Here is a 17,740-nt window from a genome sequence, read left to right as displayed (position 1 = left end):
GGTTGATGGAAATGAGTTACTTCCACCTTCTGGCTATTGTGAGTAATACTTGTTATGAACATGGGTGTACTAGTATCTAAGTCTCTGCTTTCAGTTATTTTGGGTCTGTATCTAGAAGTGGATTTGTTAGATCATATGGGAATTCTGTGTTTAGGTGTTTTTTTTGTTTGTTTTGTTTTTTGAAGAACTGCTATAGTGTTTTTTGTAATTGTTGCTCCATTTTGCATTCCCACCAACTATGCCCAAGGATTCCAGTGACTCTACATCTTCACCAGCAATTCTTATTTTTCTGTTTTGTTTGAGAGTAGCCATCCTAATGGATGTGAAGTAGTGTCTCATTGTTTGGTTTCCTTAACAATTAGTGATGTTAAGCATCTTTTCATGTGCTTATAAGCAATTTTTATATCTTCTGTGGAGAAATGTTTGTTCAGGTCCTGATTTTTTGAGTTTTTGTTGTTAACAGCAATTCTTTATATATTCCAAACATTAACCCTTTATCAGATATGATTTGCAAATATTTTCTCTCATTCTGTGGGTTGCCTTTCACTCTATTGATTTTATCCTTTGCACAGGTTTTTCTGTCTATACAGTTAACTTTGATGTAGTTACACCAGTTTCTCCAGTTTTCCTATTGTTGCCTGTGCTTTTGATATCCCATCCAAGAAATTCAACCCCAATTGTGAAGCTTTCCCCCTATGTTTTCTTCTAAGTGTTGTATGGTTTTAGCTCTTATACTTAGTTCTTTGATCCATTTTTTTCTTATTTTTTTAAGTTTTTTTAAATTTATTTTTGACAGAGCATGAGTGGGGGAGGGGCAGAGAGAGAGAGGGAGACACAGAATTCTTTGATACATTTTGAATTAATTTTCATATATGGTGTAAAGCAAGGGCCCAAATTCATTCTTTTGAAAGTTCATCAAGTTTTTTTTTTAACATTTATTTATTTTTTGAGAGAGAGAGAAAACTTGCAAGAGTGGGGGTGGGGGCAGAGAGAGAGGGAGACAGAGGATCTGAAGCAGGAAGCTCTGTGCTGACAGCAGAGAGCCCAACGTGGGGCTCGAACTCAAGAACCAGGAGATCGTGACTTGAGCTGAAGTCGGATGCTTAACCAACCAAGCCACCCAGGCGCCCCAAGAGCTCATCAAGTTTTAAAGAAAAATGTTTATTGCCTTGAGATAAAAATATAAATCTATCTATGTAATGTTATTAAGGTTTTGCTAAGATTTGTGAGATTTTTAAGTTTATTTATTTATTTTGAGAGAGAGAGAGCGAGCTTGCAGGGTAGGGGCAGAGAGAGAGAATCCCAGGCAGGCTCTGCACTGTTAGTGTAGGGACTGACATATGGGGCTCAGTCTCATGAACCATGAGATCATGACCTGAGCTGAGATCAAGACTTGGATGCTTAATTGACTTAGCCACTCAGTTGCGCAATGATTTGTGAGATTTAGACGGCTTTTATTTTACATGTTTTCATGTTTTATTACAAGTTAAAATTATAGTGAGTTTAATAATTGTTTTAGTATGAAATATTCCTTTGAGTGAAGATTTATCTTTAATATTCAGATAACTTTCCTTGAAAGAAATAATTATATTAATTAAAAATTATGTAACTTAAGATTTTGTTTAATGTCATGGATTTTTTCATTGGTGTGCTTAAATAAGTTCAATGGAATATTAGAGTAGCCAGCTTAACTTTATATATCCTATTTCTGTGATAATTTGTATTTTTGTCTCTTCTGGATGATTTTCAGGTGATGAAGGTGAGCTTTATGCTGATACATGTAGGCAGCTTTTGATGTTCACGTACCTTTAAACATTCTCTTCAAAATTACCCAAATAGAGGGGCACATGGGTGGCTTAGTCAGTTAAGTGTCCAACTTTGGCTCAGGTCATGATCTCACAGGTTCATGAATTCAAGCCTCACATTGGCCTCTTCTGTCAGCATGGAGCCCACTTTAGACCCTCTGTCTCCTTCTTTCTGCCTTTCCCCCACTTGTGCGTGCACACACTCAAAAATAAACATTAAAAAATTTAATTACCCAAATAGACAAAGTAGTGTATTTTTTTTAATGTTCATTTACTTTGAGACAGAGTGTGTGAGCAGTGGAGGGTCAGAGAAAGGGGGAAAGAGAGAATCCCAAGCTGTCAGCACAAAACCTGACTTGGGGCTCAATCTCACCAACTGTCAGATGATGGATGACCTGAGCCGAAATCAAGAGTTGGACACTTAACTGACTGAACCACCCAGGTGCCCCAAAAGTAGTGTACTTCTAATTAAGAAAGATTTCACCTTGTCACAGTGATAACGGCAGGACAAGAATGAACATTTAAGCGCTAAATACCGATTTTTATGCTTTGATTCCTGTCTTAAAAGAATATCCATTCTAAAGATGGTGTACCTGTTGGTTGAAAGTAACTTTTGTAAGCTCTTAGGAAATATAGAACCTTATTATTATTTTTTTTTATGTTTATCTATTTTTGAGAGAGAGCACGTGCAAGGGAGGGAGGGGCGGGGGGGGGGGGAACAGAAGCAGGCTGTGCACTCTCAGTACAGAGCCCAGTGCAGGGCTCAGACTCAAAAACCATGAGATCATGACCTGGGCCAAAGTCAGATGCTTAACTGATGAGCCACCCAGGTGCCCTGGAAGTTTAGAACCTTGGTTTAGAAAAATAATCTCCATTTTTCCAGCCCTGTTTCAGAATTAGAAATTTCCATTACATAACCATATATAGTGGTTTAAAAAGCTTTTAAAATCCTGTTCTCTTTAATGCTAGTTTAGCATTTCAGCTGACTTTTGTGTCATAACCAGTCTCTTCCTTTTCCGATTAAACTTCTCAAAAAGGTAGATTGAGAAATAAAAATTTTTATTCTGGTAGCATTTTTTTTTTTTTTTTAATTTTTTTTTTTTTTCCAACGTTTATTTATTTTTGGGACAGAGAGAGACAGAGCATGAACGGGGGAGGGGCAGAGAGAGGGGGAGACACAGAATCGGAAGCAGGCTCCAGGCTCCGAGCCATCAGCCCAGAGCCCGACGCGGGGCTCGAACTCACGGACCGCGAGATCGTGACCTGGCTGAAGTCGGACGCTTAACCGACTGCGCCACCCAGGCGCCCCTCTGGTAGCATTTTTGATGATTCATTTGTGATGCAGTTTTTCTCTCATATATAAAATACGGAACTACAGTTTTGATATTGATTTTATTATATTGGTTTAGAGTAGCCCTTCTTAATTAGCTCAGGCTGTAATCCCCTAAAACAGTATTTCTCAAACATTAGGTTGCATCTGAATCACTTGGAGTGGGGTGCCTGAGTGGCTCAATCAGGTGAGCATCTGACTCTTGATTTTGGTTCAGGTCATGATCCCAGAGTCGTGGGATTGAGCCCCATGTCAGGCTCTGCACTGAACTTGGGATTCTCTCTCCCTCCCCCTTGCTTGTGTACTTGCTCTCTCTCTAAAATAAAAAAATAAAATTTCTTTTAATTAAAAAAAAGTGTTTTAAGATGTTAACTAAAAAAACATCACTTGGGGTACTTGTTAATCCTACCCTGGCATTTCTGATTCAGGAGGTCTGGGATGAGGCTGAAAATTTTCATTTCTTACAAGTTTCCCAGGTGATGTTGACACTACTGGTTGGTGAAACTACACTTTGTGGGATACACTGCCTTAAGGCATCTATTGTTGGTTAAGGCCTCCATTATTGGTAATAAACTAACCTTTATTGTAATAGTCAAAGATGGTACCATTCTTGGGAAAATTGAGAAAAGAGTCACTCGGTAATTTTCTCTGTTCCGTGGTTAAAATGAGGAACCCAGTTGAAAAAGATTGGATTAGACTGATCTAATTTGTGTGGTTAAAATGGGCTTATTATTTAATGCTCCTTCAACTTTTTAAATATTTCACTGTTGCATTTATTATATTTATGAATATTTCTATATTGGTCAGACAGCTTTTTTTAACAGAAACATGAAGAATCCTTGCTGGTTATGTAGATACCATTTTTTTAGATAAATACTTGCTTACAAAATACATTTAGAAGCATGAATTTAGTGGTGATATATTTTAAGTAAACTTGGTCTGTTTCAGAATGTTATGGAGTGCTTTTAGGCTTTCTTGAAAATAAGGGATATTTGCTTGATGGTATCTTATATGTTTTTGGAGTGGCATTGAAAGAAAGTTACACATACTAGTTTATCACTTCATGTGTAGAGAAGTGGGTAGAAAATTAAGTCAGTGGATAAAGTTGACTAGAAGGATATTGCCAACAAAAAGAAAAGGAAGGCCAGTTCAGGAAGCTTTGAATTGTCTTAAGAAATAAACTCCATTCATTTTAAAGTCAAGAAGAAGAAAAACATGGTAGGTAGATACATAAATTTCTACAATTTAGCTACATGATTAAGATAAAATCTAAGTTATTTTTATCTCCAGTTTTTATATTTTATTCAGGAAACATCCACTTTTGTTTTTGTCATGCAGTGTGTTCTTAACTGGAATATTTTCCTGTTTGAATTTTAGGGCAGCAGCAATGACTCTCCGCACGGTATTATTGTCATTGCAAGCCCTGTTGGCAGCTGCAGAACCAGATGATCCACAAGATGCAGTAGTAGCAAATCAGGTAAGGTAGCTGCTTTTATAAGACCTTCTTATACTTACCTATAATTCTTTACTACCATAGTGGTTTGCAGTGTTAACACGTGAGCATAGTTCCATTGAAACTAAATTTGGAAATGGTTTTCTTTCTTGTGGTGAGATTATTTTTTCAGATATAATAGTGAAAACTTAATTTACTGATTTTTAAAATACTAATTTAATTGGATATGTGATAGATGCTTTTTTTAAAAAACACATCAGTGAAATTTTCAAACGCACAATGTGAAAAGAATTACACAGTGAACACCCATAGTCCTGCCTACATCTGGATTCTGTGATTATTTACTGTACATGCTTTATCATGTGTGTATCCATCTCTGTCCTTCAGTTTAGTGATGATCCCTCCCCTGATGATCATTTTAACCAGCTCTTGCTATAGCTGAAGTGGCATGGTAAATGTTACCAAGGATCTTAACAGAGGACAGTAAATTACAAGTAAATAATGTTTTATTGCCATACCCCTTTGTTTACTTTCCAGCCACAAAATGGCAGAGTTGAACAGTTGGAACAAAGATGGTATGGTCTGAAAATTGAAATAATTATCTGGTCTTTAGAGAAAGTGTGCCAACCTCTAAGCCATTAGGATTTACTGAGCTTTTTTTTTCCCCCCCATCTAAAAATTTTTCTTCTCTTGACTTGAGATACAACACTCTCTTCATCTTGGTAGTTGTAGTTGTTCCTTCTTAGTTTCTACAATTATTTCTCTTTTTCCTCCCTCTTAAATATGGTTCCTTGGTTTTGACACTGTTCCTTTTATTTTCCATTATATATGGTAACTTAGGTGATCATATCCATACTGATACGATCACCTGTAAGTTGAGAAAATGTTTAGGCTTTGACCTCTCTCTGAGCCCAAGAGCCTGTTCAGAAACAGGATAGCCCTATATGAATGTTTCACTGATACCTCAGCACAGTATTCCCAAAACTGAACCTAGAATCTTAAATCCTGTGAACTTTCCATCCTTATATTATACTATCATCAATTTAAATGTCCACATCACAGACTTGGAATTTCTTTCTGTCTCCTTTTCTTTTGTTGATTCCATTCCCAGTATCTCTTTCATCATACTTCTCTGATTTGCCTTAGTTCACATTTTTAAAAATATCTCCATTCGACTGCTCTTATACCTACCCCTTCTTCGGCCTCTTCCTTCCCCCATCTTCTACATTGATACCAGTTAGCTTTGTAAAGTACAAATCTTATTTTACTTTACTAATAAAAACCTATTGGAAGCTCTGCTATTACCTACTTGGTAAATCCAGATTCTTTAGTTTGCAGAGCTTTTCCATGATTTGAACTGTCTACAAACCCAGCTTATCTCATCTAAATTCTTACTGTTCCTTGGATTCCTTGCCTTTTCAAGATGGCATTCATTTATACTGGTTATTTCCCCCAATTTGTCATGTTTCCTCTGCCTGAGGAAACTTTCCTCTTAGTAAAACCTGTTCCTTTCCCTTGAAAAGCTGTTCACTCCTTGTTTAATGTATATACTTGTTAATATCGTCTGTTGTTTGTCTCAGAGTGCTTAGAATTAGGGTTTTACGTGCTACATATATACACTGTTCATTCCCTCTGGGTAGTCAAAACCATAGCTTGAGTCTCAGCTTTGAGTTCCTATTGGAGATCTGAGCCTCAAAGCCTGAAGTTGGTCTAAGCACTTTCTTCTTGTTCCTAAAACAGTTCAATAATTTGACTTATTCTCTTATTAAGAATTAACATGGTAGAAACTAGGTTTTTCATTTTAATATACAGTAGAAGCTTATCAGTCTTAAAATATTCAATACTTTTAAAAGAAGTATTAAAGTGAATTGAATAGTTATTTTAAATTTATACGTCACTTGTTAAGTAATGTTGGCCTCAGTATTTGAGAATAAATTTATCTCATTCCAATGAGAATGGGAAGTATTACATTTTAAAAGATTTTTTTTTTTCAACGTTTATTTATTTTTGGGACAGAGAGAGACAGAGCATGAACGGGGGAGGGGCAGAGAGAGAGGGAGACACAGAATCGGAAACAGGCTCCAGGTTCTGAGCCATCAGCCCAGAGCCCGACGCGGGGCTCGAACTCACGGACCGCGGCTCGAACTCACGGACCGTGAGATCGTGACCTGGCTGAAGTCGGACGCTTAACCGACTGCGCCACCCAGGCGCCCCGGGAAGTATTACATTTTAAAAGTACTTTATGGTACTTTTAAGAGATAAGTTCATAAACCTTTCAAAACATGCTGTAAATCAGGGCACCTGCCTGGCTTGTTCGGTGGAACATGCGACTCTTGACCTCATGGTTGTAAATTCGAGCCCCAAGTTGGGTGTAGAGGTTACTTAAAAATAAAATCTGTTTTTTTTCCTTTAAGTAGTTTCCATGCCCAACATGGGGCTTGAACTCAACCCCATGATCAAGAGTCCCATGCTCTCCAACTGACCCAGCCAGGTGTCCCCAAAATAAAATCTTTAAAAAAACAAACAGGCATTGCACATGGCATATCCTTAAATCACTGTATGCTAATACAGCTCTAGCAAAACAGTGAAGTCTAGTTGTATTCTGTCATGAACTGTGGTTAGTACAAAGGTCAGTTACATTTATTAGTGAATGTCCACCTAGTTTTAGAAGCAAATAATTCTGTTTAGTTGTATAATGTTTGACACTTCACGTCCAACTTCGGCTCTGGTCATCATCTGGAAGTTCATGGGTTCAAGCTCCACATTGGGCTTACACTGGCAGTGCAGAGTTTGCTTGGGATTCTCTCTTTGCCCTTCCCCTGTTTGTGCATGTGCTCTCTCTCTCAAAGTAAGTAAACTTAAAAAAAAGAAAAGAAACAAGTTCTTAGGCAATTAAGTATTGAATACTACTACTGTATTGTCATGTCATTTGATTTTTTTCTCCATATAGTACAAACAAAATCCTGAAATGTTCAAACAGACAGCTCGACTTTGGGCACATGTGTATGCTGGAGCACCAGTTTCTAGTCCAGAATACACCAAAAAAATAGAAAACTTATGTGCTATGGGCTTTGATAGGGTAAGTATATAAAAGCATACTTATTTTGATACATTTATTGATTGACTTAAAATTATTGCTGCAAATCCTTGGCTGACAAAAGTGTTTCAAAGATACTCTCTAAATCTAGTTTTGATAAACTTTCTTCTGTTATTATAATCAGTGATTTTTCTTTTCCCTTTGCTAATTCCAGTCATTGGTTTAGGAGCTTTTTATGCATTACAAATGCCAGGCAACTTAAAAAAAAAAAAAAGAAAACAAGGTGTGATTTCTCAATATAAAGATAGTGCATGATTCAGTATTTTAAAAATATTTTCTTGAGATTTGATTTTTTTGTGTCCCCCTTTCTTCTCTACAGAATGCAGTAATAGTGGCCTTGTCTTCAAAATCATGGGATGTAGAGACTGCAACAGAATTGCTTCTGAGTAACTGAGGCATAGAGAAAGAGCTGCTGATATAGTCAAGCTTGCCCTTTCTTGAGGAGCATCAACATCTGTTATTTTTAGGATTCTGCATAGATTTCTTTTAAACTGGCATTCTTGCCTAATGATGTTATCTAGGCACCATTGGAGACTGAAAAAAAAATCCCTGCTCTGTAAATAAAGCTAATTAAACGTCTGTGTAAATTTAAAAAGGGGAAATACTTTAATTTTTTTCTTAATAGTGTAAAAATTCTTTGAGCTAAGCTGAAACCATGGAAAAAACATGCTACTTTAGTGTTTAGCAGTGTACCAAGACTAGCAAGAGTTTGCTTCAGGATTTCGTTGAATAATTAAGATAATATTTTGAGTGTGTCAGGGCCATTCAAATTGTTGGTGTTGCATCACAGCTACCTTAACTGTTTTTAACATGGATCCTCTGTGCCTGTGAATTTACTTGCATGCTTGTACTTGACTTCTTAGGATGGGTAGCTGAAAAGACCACCATTTTAAGCATTTGAGAATTCTTAAATATGAGATTTATCCAGAATTGAAGATGGTGACCTATTCAGAGCCTTTTTGTCCTTGTCCACAGACTGGGACACCATATCTATTTTTCCCCCTCTTACCACACACAGCTAATATTCTGATGGTAAATTTGTATTCTGTATTTGTTGAGGAAATAATGCCGAGGGGCATTACCCCTTGCTCCATTTTTAGGTCGTCCATTTGGAATGTTTTGTTACAATTCTCCACTCCTAAAACTTTCCTGTGTGAGTAATAATGTAAAAATGGAGCTGCCAATTTTGTTCCTCTTGCAGAAAGAGCAAATATTTGATGTTGCAGTATTCCCAAGATTTAATGAAAGAACCCAACTTAGTTTTTCAGTGAATTTGACATCTTTCTATTTTTAAACTGATGAAATTTTCTTTGAGCTCTTCCAAGGATGCAATCAACTATTTGCAGTTTTTTAGCCTAATTTTGGCTTTATAGAGATTGCTTTATCAGGTACTTTAAAAGTCACTCTTGCTTGCATTTACCCCTATTGACACATGAAAGCTGTGTGGTGTTTTACTGTACATACTTCACATACACATAGGAATAGAAGTGTGTTATAAATCTAGCTTTCTTTATGATGTTTCTGATAATATGAGAATTGAAAACTTTACCTTTTCTTGTACATAGTCAGACTTTCTATTCGTATTAAAGTTACATTTCATTCTAAGTTCAAAAGTTTGAAAATTATTAGTTTTGCAAGCTCAAACACTAATGTGACCATTTTATGAAGACTGAAATGGACTTATGCAGTCAGTTCTATACATAGAAACACAGTTCTTATAAATTTTCAGGACCAATGCAAAATAACAAAAATGTAATGGAATGAGAATGAATTAAAGTAAGGCTGTATATTGAAAGTCATATTATAAAAGGTTTGCTTTCTTCAAGTGTTATTTATCCTAAATTACAATCGTTAAGTGTTTGCAAAATAATTTTGAACCATAAATTCAGCATAATATCATTTGACTTCTCAATAATCTTAGAAGCAATAAAAGAACCATTATTAAATATATTGTAATGTTAAAGATGTGAAGGTTCTTCCAAAAACTTGTAAGGCTTTCCTAATTAATAGTAAGCTCTTGTAGTTGATATTATTGCATACTAAACACAAGTTGGTATGTTTTTTTCCCCTATGTGTTTGCTTAAGTATAAATTCCTTTATACAATCACCTCCTTTAATTGTTATAGTTTAGTTACTTTCTAAGATGCCAAAGGAAATAAGATTTTTCTTTATTTATTTTAAATAGCTAAAACCTTGTACTTTATATTTTGAAGTAAGGTTGGGATTGTGTGAAAATGTGAACAGTTTTGTTCTACTGTTGGTTAGAATTAACTTTTTTTTTTTTTTTTTTAAGTGGAGGGTGGCTTGGTAATACTTGGATTATTTTAAATATCAAACACATCTACCCAATTTACTATTTGCCTGTATTATCAGGGTATATTTAATTCTCCTGTGGTTAGACAAAAGAACGAACTCAGAGATTACTAAAGTCAAGCATTACATACTTAGCTCTTGGAGGCAGCTATACCTTTATACCTTGCCTTTGATTTTTATGCATATTAACCCCATCTACTCCTCTACTCAGTGCCCAGGAAATTGAAAAGTACAATATTTGGTATGAGAGGTTCTCCATAATGCAGTTTTCATTTCAAAAATTTATTTACCTCATTTACATTAAATGTGATAATTCCTCTTTCTGATGTATTTCCCACTGCCCTTCTTTTTTATTTCTCTACAGATAGATGTATTTCCCCAAACATAGAAATTAAGGCAATTGCTTTTTTTTTCCTTTGGTCTTACATGTTTGGGAAAAGGACACTGAAAGTGCAGGTCTAGGGGAAAGGTACCCTGGTAGAAATTATTTTTATAATTCTCAGTTTTTTGTGATTCGTCAGTTGTAAAGGCCTCAAAAATTATGGTTAAATATATATATATATATATATAAATATATAAACTATGTACAAGAATATATATATATCCTTGTACATAGTCAAGAATATTTATATATATAAAATAGTATCTCATTTAGAGCAGGCAGATTTGCTAGAGGTCACTGATAATTTAGTAGGCTTTTATTATAATTGGGTCTATTTCCTGGGTATGTGCCCGACTTTTAAAAGGACAAATACTTGTATAGTATTTCATTACAGATTACTGAATGAATGAATAGCAATTTGTCACCCAAATAAGTATACAGTAGATGGTTTATAAATATTTGAGGAACTTTGTACTAAATTAGATTCTGAGTTGGCTACCCAAAATATTTGGAATTGTGACTGTGGTTTACTTAAACACATAACACATAAAAGTATGTATATGTTTGGATTCTGAGTATTTTGCTTTTGAGGAGAGAAATCTATGAAATGAACCTAAGACTGACTTTTTTTCTTTTTGGAAGTATTTCACATTTGTGATTGTTGGTGGCGCTTAAAACTATGCAAAAATAATTTTTTTAAAGTAACTCTAAGAAAGAATTGGCATTTAAACTGGATATTGCTTATTTTATGCACTACAGAATACAACATATTGTGTTACTATTTAGGCTGCTTATTAATAAGTTTATCGATGTGAAAAAGCAGATCTTGGCTATAAGTGTATGCCTGATTTGAGCTTTTAAAACTCTGCAATAGGGGTATGATTATGATTCCACAATACAGGAAATTATAGGAATACAATAAAGCATTTTTATTGTTTTAAAGATTTAAGATGGATTCAGGCACGGAAGGGTTGGAGCCAGGTATACTTTCTTGTACAAAGATGGAATCAATGTTTGGATGTGAAAAAGGAAGCTGTCTGTTTACAGTTAATTTTATTTCATGGACTTTAGAAAATGATGTTGTATTAATCACTTTTTCTAGTTCAAGAAATTTCAATTCCAGGGTACAAACCATTGATTTAAAAAATTTGCATTTCCATTCCTTTAGTACCAGTTTAAAATAAATGCTTAACATCAACTGTTTGCTGTCACTGGGGAAGAAGGCAATTTGAAGTACTTACTGATAAATGGCCTTTTTCTCAAATGTTACTTTCCTGCAGTGTCTAACACATAATGTCACATGTTCTGTTTGCACTGTTGCAATATGGATCAAAAATCTTGTGGCATAGGGATAGGGGAATGTTAGTATCTCCCTTGTCCTGTTTGTTCTGTTACTACTTTATTGGACTGATCTACCCTCATAAACCTGTGATCACCTAAATGTAAGTTGTGAATGTGTCACCTTTTGCTTGGTTATTTCAACCATGCTGCTATATATAATCAGGTGTGGCACAGTTTATCAGTTTGGTTCTAGGGGGTGAGTGAATACAAATCATTGCACTGTGCTGTTAAACGATCCTTGTGTGCTTGCTGTTACCTACTTTTTACAGGCATCATAATAAAAGCTAGACTATTTCTTTGGGGGGAAAGAGACTTATTTAATGTAATTTAAAGACTTTTCCAATAGAAAATGAAATACTATTGAAAATATCTATTTTTTAGCTTTCAGCAATTGATGGTGCTTTGTTGTGGTGTCTGCTGGAAGTCTACTGCCATTATAGGGATTCTCATTAACCTCACTGAGAAAGAACCTTGCTTGTTAGCTTCTCTAGATCTCTATTCTAAACAATCTGTTAGTGATGATAAATTCTGTAGGAGGGTCTATTCTGAGCCATTAACTTCCTGTAAGGGGAAAATGGGTGGGTTAACCAGAAAGACCATTGAAACAGGGTGGGTTATGGGTGGAGGGTCGGGTATTTGTCTTGAGAATTAAAAGCTACGAAACACTTTTGTACACAACTGATTTTTTAAAAAATAAACACATTTTTAAAGATGTTGAATTTTTTTTCCCCCTTACTGGGAATTCTTAAAAATAAATGCATGCATGTTTTCCCCTGAAAATGGTTATATCTTCTTTCTGGGTACTCCTCTTAGGGATAGGCAGTTAAGCTTCCACATTGCTTTGAGCAAGAAAAGGACCAAGTAGATAGGTCTCTTAGACAAAGTTCATAGTGATGAGCATATGATGATAAGTGGAATAAATTATATTGGGTCTTTGAATTTAAAACTGCATTGAAACTGTTGAATTCTAAAGTTATTTATTTGAAAATAGAACATTGGTTAGGTTCGAATCCAAAATTTAGAGTAATCCAGAATGTACTGAAAGTAATGTTTATTCTTTTTTTATATATACACAGAAATCATTCTGGAAATGAGGGTGCCTGTTACCATGGAAAAAACTGAATTGTTTCAGAAAGTCCTGGGTTACTATCCTTGGATTACCCCCTACCTCCAATTCTGATAATTAAGAGAGGCTATGTTGGTTAGGGTTTGTACTAGTTCTTTCACAGGGCGAATCTGATTGTTACTTTATGTCTCTAGGGCATTCATAACCAGCTTTCAGCAGACCTATGACTTTTCTGTAGCCTGGAGATGGAATTGCTCCTGGCTGGAATACCAGCATGAAGTCCTCTTTTCATGGAGCAAGCTGAATCTTTACATATTAAATCAAGAATAACAGATGGAATTCAAGTGAGCTCGCATACCCATCCCTAGCAAAGGATGGTCAGTCAGGTTTAAAGATTTTCAGTGAAAAGCATGAAATTTACTGATCCCTTTTAGAAGTATATCCCACAGTAATGTATCTGCTCATGGATTTATGTAATGTTCAATTACCCCATTTAATTTCAGTAAAAAGACATTAAAGCACAATTTAACTCTAATCTTCCTATTGTAAATTATCTTTTAATTAGATACAGAACCAAGGTCAAGAAAGCCAAGCTGTTTAAATACTCTGTACAATATTTGTAGAGCCTTTTTTAAAGTATACATAGGTAAAGCAAGACAAGTACTATAAAACTGGACATTGGAGAAACCCAAAGTATATTTTAATTCTTACAGAGTTAATATACCTAATACTGTGTTTCTCATTTACAGCATAAAAGCTTTGCTGCATATGCAGAATATACCTACTTTGATTGAAGGGCAGCTAGCAGTGTCTTTTCTTCACATACACCGCTAACATAGAGTTGTTTAGTTATTGTATTTGTTCCTCAGTTCATTTTTAATATGTGAGATCTATATATTCCTTTTGGTACACATCATTATTTGCATTAGATGAGTGACCTTTGTGTCTTGAGCAATATTGAGGAGCAAGAGTAATGACATTGGCATTGCACTGATATTCTTCTAACAATATAGAATTCTAGAATTTTAAGGAGAAAGGGTGACCTTACAGTCTCATTCCTTTATATATATGTAATTAAATGAGTTAGATACCCAAAGACATGGGGGTTTTGTTGTAAACCCATCATACTGTTATTTATATGTCCCTACTAAACTTGGTAGCATTTTAAGATCTGTAATGCTATTCTTGTTTTCCTTAAAAATAGGAAATATGGAGGGATCATTTGCAAGCATGAAAAGGAAAACCAGTTCAGGTGGGAGTAAGGTCTTCAAGGAAAGTGTACCCAAACCAGTCAAACCAATGGTATGAATTAAACAGAATGTTTTGGTAAACTAATTTCAACCGTAATTAATGTTCCATGACTTCTGATGTTGCTTTACCTGTACCAAACATACTTTTTTTTCTGTTTTTGGAATAAGAAAATAGCATTCTTTGTTTATCAAACCCATAAAAAATGACCTTTTTAAACCATAAAATCTAATTGACCCTAAAAACTTTCATTCCATTTTTTTATTTTAATATTTTATTCCACCTCAGTTACTTCTATAGTTGTATGTCATACTTCTGTGTATATGAGGAGAGCTGTAGCTCCTTTCAGGTCAGGCTTAAGATGTCATGGCACAGAAGTAGTCAGAAGGCAACATTTTTTATAAAGGAACGAATTTGGAGTGCCTTGCTGGCTCAGTTGGTAGAGCATGCGGCTCTTGATCATGGGGTTGTGAGTACAAGCCCTACACTGGGCATAGGACTTACTTCTCCCCCACCCCAACCCCCATAAAAGAAAGAAAAATGAATTCAGGGTAATAGTAATTAGCATGGTTGATTTTCCTTTAAAAATGTTTTCCAAGGGGCGCCTGGGTGGCGCAGTCGGTTAAGCGTCCGACTTCAGCCAGGTCACGATCTCGCGGTCCGTGAGTTCGAGCCCCGCGTCGGGCTCTGGGCTGATGGCTCAGAGCCTGGAACCTGTTTCCGATTCTGTGTCTCCCTCTCTCTCTGCCCCTCGCCCGTTCATGCTCTGTCTCTCTCTGTCCCAAAAATAAATAAACGTTGGAAAAAAAAATTTTTTAAAAATAAAAATGTTTTCCAAATGATAAATGTGTATTTTTAACAACCATCAGTAGGGAAGAGTTCATAGTGGAAAATCTATAATCCTTTTCCTACCTGTAGTACTAATCCATTGAGACCATAGCTTTTAAATGTTTCTGGTGGGTTTTTTAAATATGTATTTTTAAGTTTACTTAAGGAACCTCTACCCCCAAAGTGGGGCTCGAACTCAGGACTCCAAGATCAAGAGTTGCATGCTCTTCCAGCTGAGCCAGCATTAGAAGCCACTAAATGCTTCCGGTTTTTGTTTTTATTTTACCTAAGCAATGTACTCACCTCTCTGTAAGTAACTCTAGGCTTTGTTGTTAACACTAAGTTAATTATATTTCTGTGCCATCAATTATACCTACTATCTCTTGACCTCCCTATTTTTGTCCCTAACCTTTACCTTCATTTAGTACAGATGGTCCCTGACTTAGAATGGTTTGATTTACTTTTTTTTTTTTTTTTAACTTTATGATGGTGTGCAAAAGCAATATGCATTCATTAGAAGCTATACTTTGGATTTTGGTCTTTTCCTGGGTTAGTAGTATGCAGTATGATATTCTCTTACGATGCTGGGCAGTAGAAGTGATCTGCAGATGTCAGCCACATGATTATGAGGGTAAATAATGATACACTTAGAACCTTTCTGCACACATATAGCCATCCTGTTTTTTTACAGTTAGTGCAGTATTCAATAAATTACATGAAGTATTCACTTCATTATAAAATTGACTTTGTGTTAAATTATTTGGCCCCACTGTAGGCCAATGTAAGCGTTTTGAGAATGTTTAAAATAGGCTAAGCTGTAATGTTAGGTATATTAAGTGCATTTTCAATTTATGATATTTTCAGCTTACTATTGTTTTAATGGTACATAACTCCATTGTAAATTGAGGAAGCTCTGTAATGGAATTTAGGTTGAGGGAGGACTGTTGCATACATGAAAGCATTGAGAAAGTAGGATGACTTTGGGGGCAGGATATGTATAGGTAAGGGGCACCTACTCGAATAGAAATTGCTTTGGAACTGATGTAGAGTTAAAGAAAAAGTAAACTGAAAACAAGGAAGTTATATCTAGATTGAGGTAATAATTAGAAGGTGAAGATAGAAGGAAAAGATTATGAAAGGAAGGAAAGGCAAAATGATGAAAAGGCACAAAGATCAAGGTTTTAAACCTGAGAAGGGCAGGGTAGGAAGGGAAAAGAGTGCTGTGTGGGAGGGAAGACATCCATGTAGGGACTGCAACCAAAAACCTTATCCCTAAATGGTAATCCTTTTAATGTGCCCACGTTGCCCTTCCAACCTTCTATCACCAACTCTCAGCTTAATTCAGTAGATTAATACTTTGTTCACTGGGCCTTTGAGGAGCTGCTTCTTTTTCCAGACATAACTCCTTATACTCTTTATTACTTTCCATAGGTCTTATTTAGATTTTTTACATCACCCAGCAGTTCTTTTTCCTAATACCTCTTTCCATTAAACGGTTTATGCTTTTTTTTTTTTTTTCTCTTCTGCCTATTTCACTTTCTGTCATACTTAACAAATGCTGCTTCCTGAATAGTTTGCTTCCTTGACCTTTTCTTTAGTCTTTAACTCTGACAGTTTAGGTCTGGCTTACATCATTAATATGAAAATTGGTCTGAAAATTCTGCAGCCTTTCGAATTAGAGATAACAAAAAAAACGAGCACTTTACTTTTCCAGAGGTAACATGATGACTGGCATTGTCAGACTGAGAATATGGGTTTTCTAGCCAAAATCTTTCTTGTTTTATTTTAAAAGCATTTTGTGTGTGTATGATAAAAATATGCTCATTCAGGAAACTTAGACTTAAATTAAGTCCTAATCCTATTTCCTAGAATTTACTTAATATTCTGGAGTATTCTTTAATGTACTGTTTTTATACAACTAAGCCAATACTTGTCAACATTCAGCTTTTTAAAACATAATCACAGCTCTTTAAAATTTTTTTATGTAAATATTTTAAATGGCTATAGGTAAGCCATTGAGTAGGGTTATCATATTTTACATACTAGTTACCCTACTAGAGGTGTAGATTGTTTTGGATTTTTCTCTGTTACACATTATGCTGCATGGGCTTCTGATTAAAAACATGATGGGTACCGCAAATGCTTTAATACTAGCTTCCTCCTAAAACTGGACTGAAATGACATATTTTTAAAAGTAGTAATCTATAGAGACGAAGCATGGAAAAGAAAACAATGCCAGAATACTTTTGGAAGATGGAAAGCAGACAGGAGTAGAAACTGATTTAGTAGTAGAGCACATGTAGTTCAAACCTAATTGTCTACAGGAGTGTTTATTTTAAAAGCAAGATGATTTGTTCCTTAAGACTCAGAGACCTAGAGCTAGGAGAAAACAGACCTTGGAGAATGTGGGTATGAAATGTTGGGCTGGGAGTGGGGATTGGTTGACAATGTATTTCCTTCTACCCAGTAAGGTAAGTAGCTAGGTTACTACTCTATCCTTACCATCGAAGTAGAAGTACTCTTGAGAATTTAAAACAAGTCTTCAGATTGAGATACTGTTATAGATTGGAAATGGAGATCAATTAAAATTCTGTATACTTGGATGGTAGATTCCTGGTTTCTAGAATGCTGACAGTTAAGTCTCAGGGAAAAGGAGACAGGATCCTTTTCTGTAGAAATTCCATCATCCCAGAGAAAAGACCTTCAAAGAGATTCAGACATTTGGAGATTTTCCAATGAGAAAGCAAAGTTCCCTACCCAGTGAACCTCAAAGTATGAACAAACTCAAGAATTACCAGATTAAAAAAAAATTTTTTTTTAACATTTATTTTTGAGAGAAAGAAGGAGACACAGAATCTGAAGCATGCTCCATGCTCC

General features: G+C 35.5%; 1 protein-coding gene across 1 annotated transcript in view; it reads left to right on the top strand.

Moving 5' to 3' along the window:
• The window catches only part of UBE2K (ubiquitin conjugating enzyme E2 K), a 72,762-nt gene extending 60,747 nt beyond the window's left edge, over positions 1–12,015 (top strand). Inside the window, exons 5-7 of the mRNA XM_086705212.1 lie at positions 4,513–4,612; positions 7,539–7,667; positions 8,005–12,015. Of these exons, the coding sequence (XP_086561338.1) occupies positions 4,513–4,612; positions 7,539–7,667; positions 8,005–8,079 (304 nt within the window). The 3' untranslated portion in view covers positions 8,080–12,015. The remainder of the gene's footprint in view (positions 1–4,512; positions 4,613–7,538; positions 7,668–8,004) is intronic.
• The last annotated feature ends 5,725 nt before the right edge of the window (positions 12,016–17,740 follow it).

The sequence above is a fragment of the Puma concolor genome, chromosome B1 (genome assembly GCF_028749965.1).
Source record: "Puma concolor isolate L17-30 chromosome B1, mPumCon1.1.hap2, whole genome shotgun sequence".
Lineage (NCBI taxonomy): Eukaryota > Metazoa > Chordata > Mammalia > Carnivora > Felidae > Puma > Puma concolor.
Note: the sequence above shows the minus strand (reverse complement) of the source record. Positions and strands in the feature narration are given on the sequence as shown.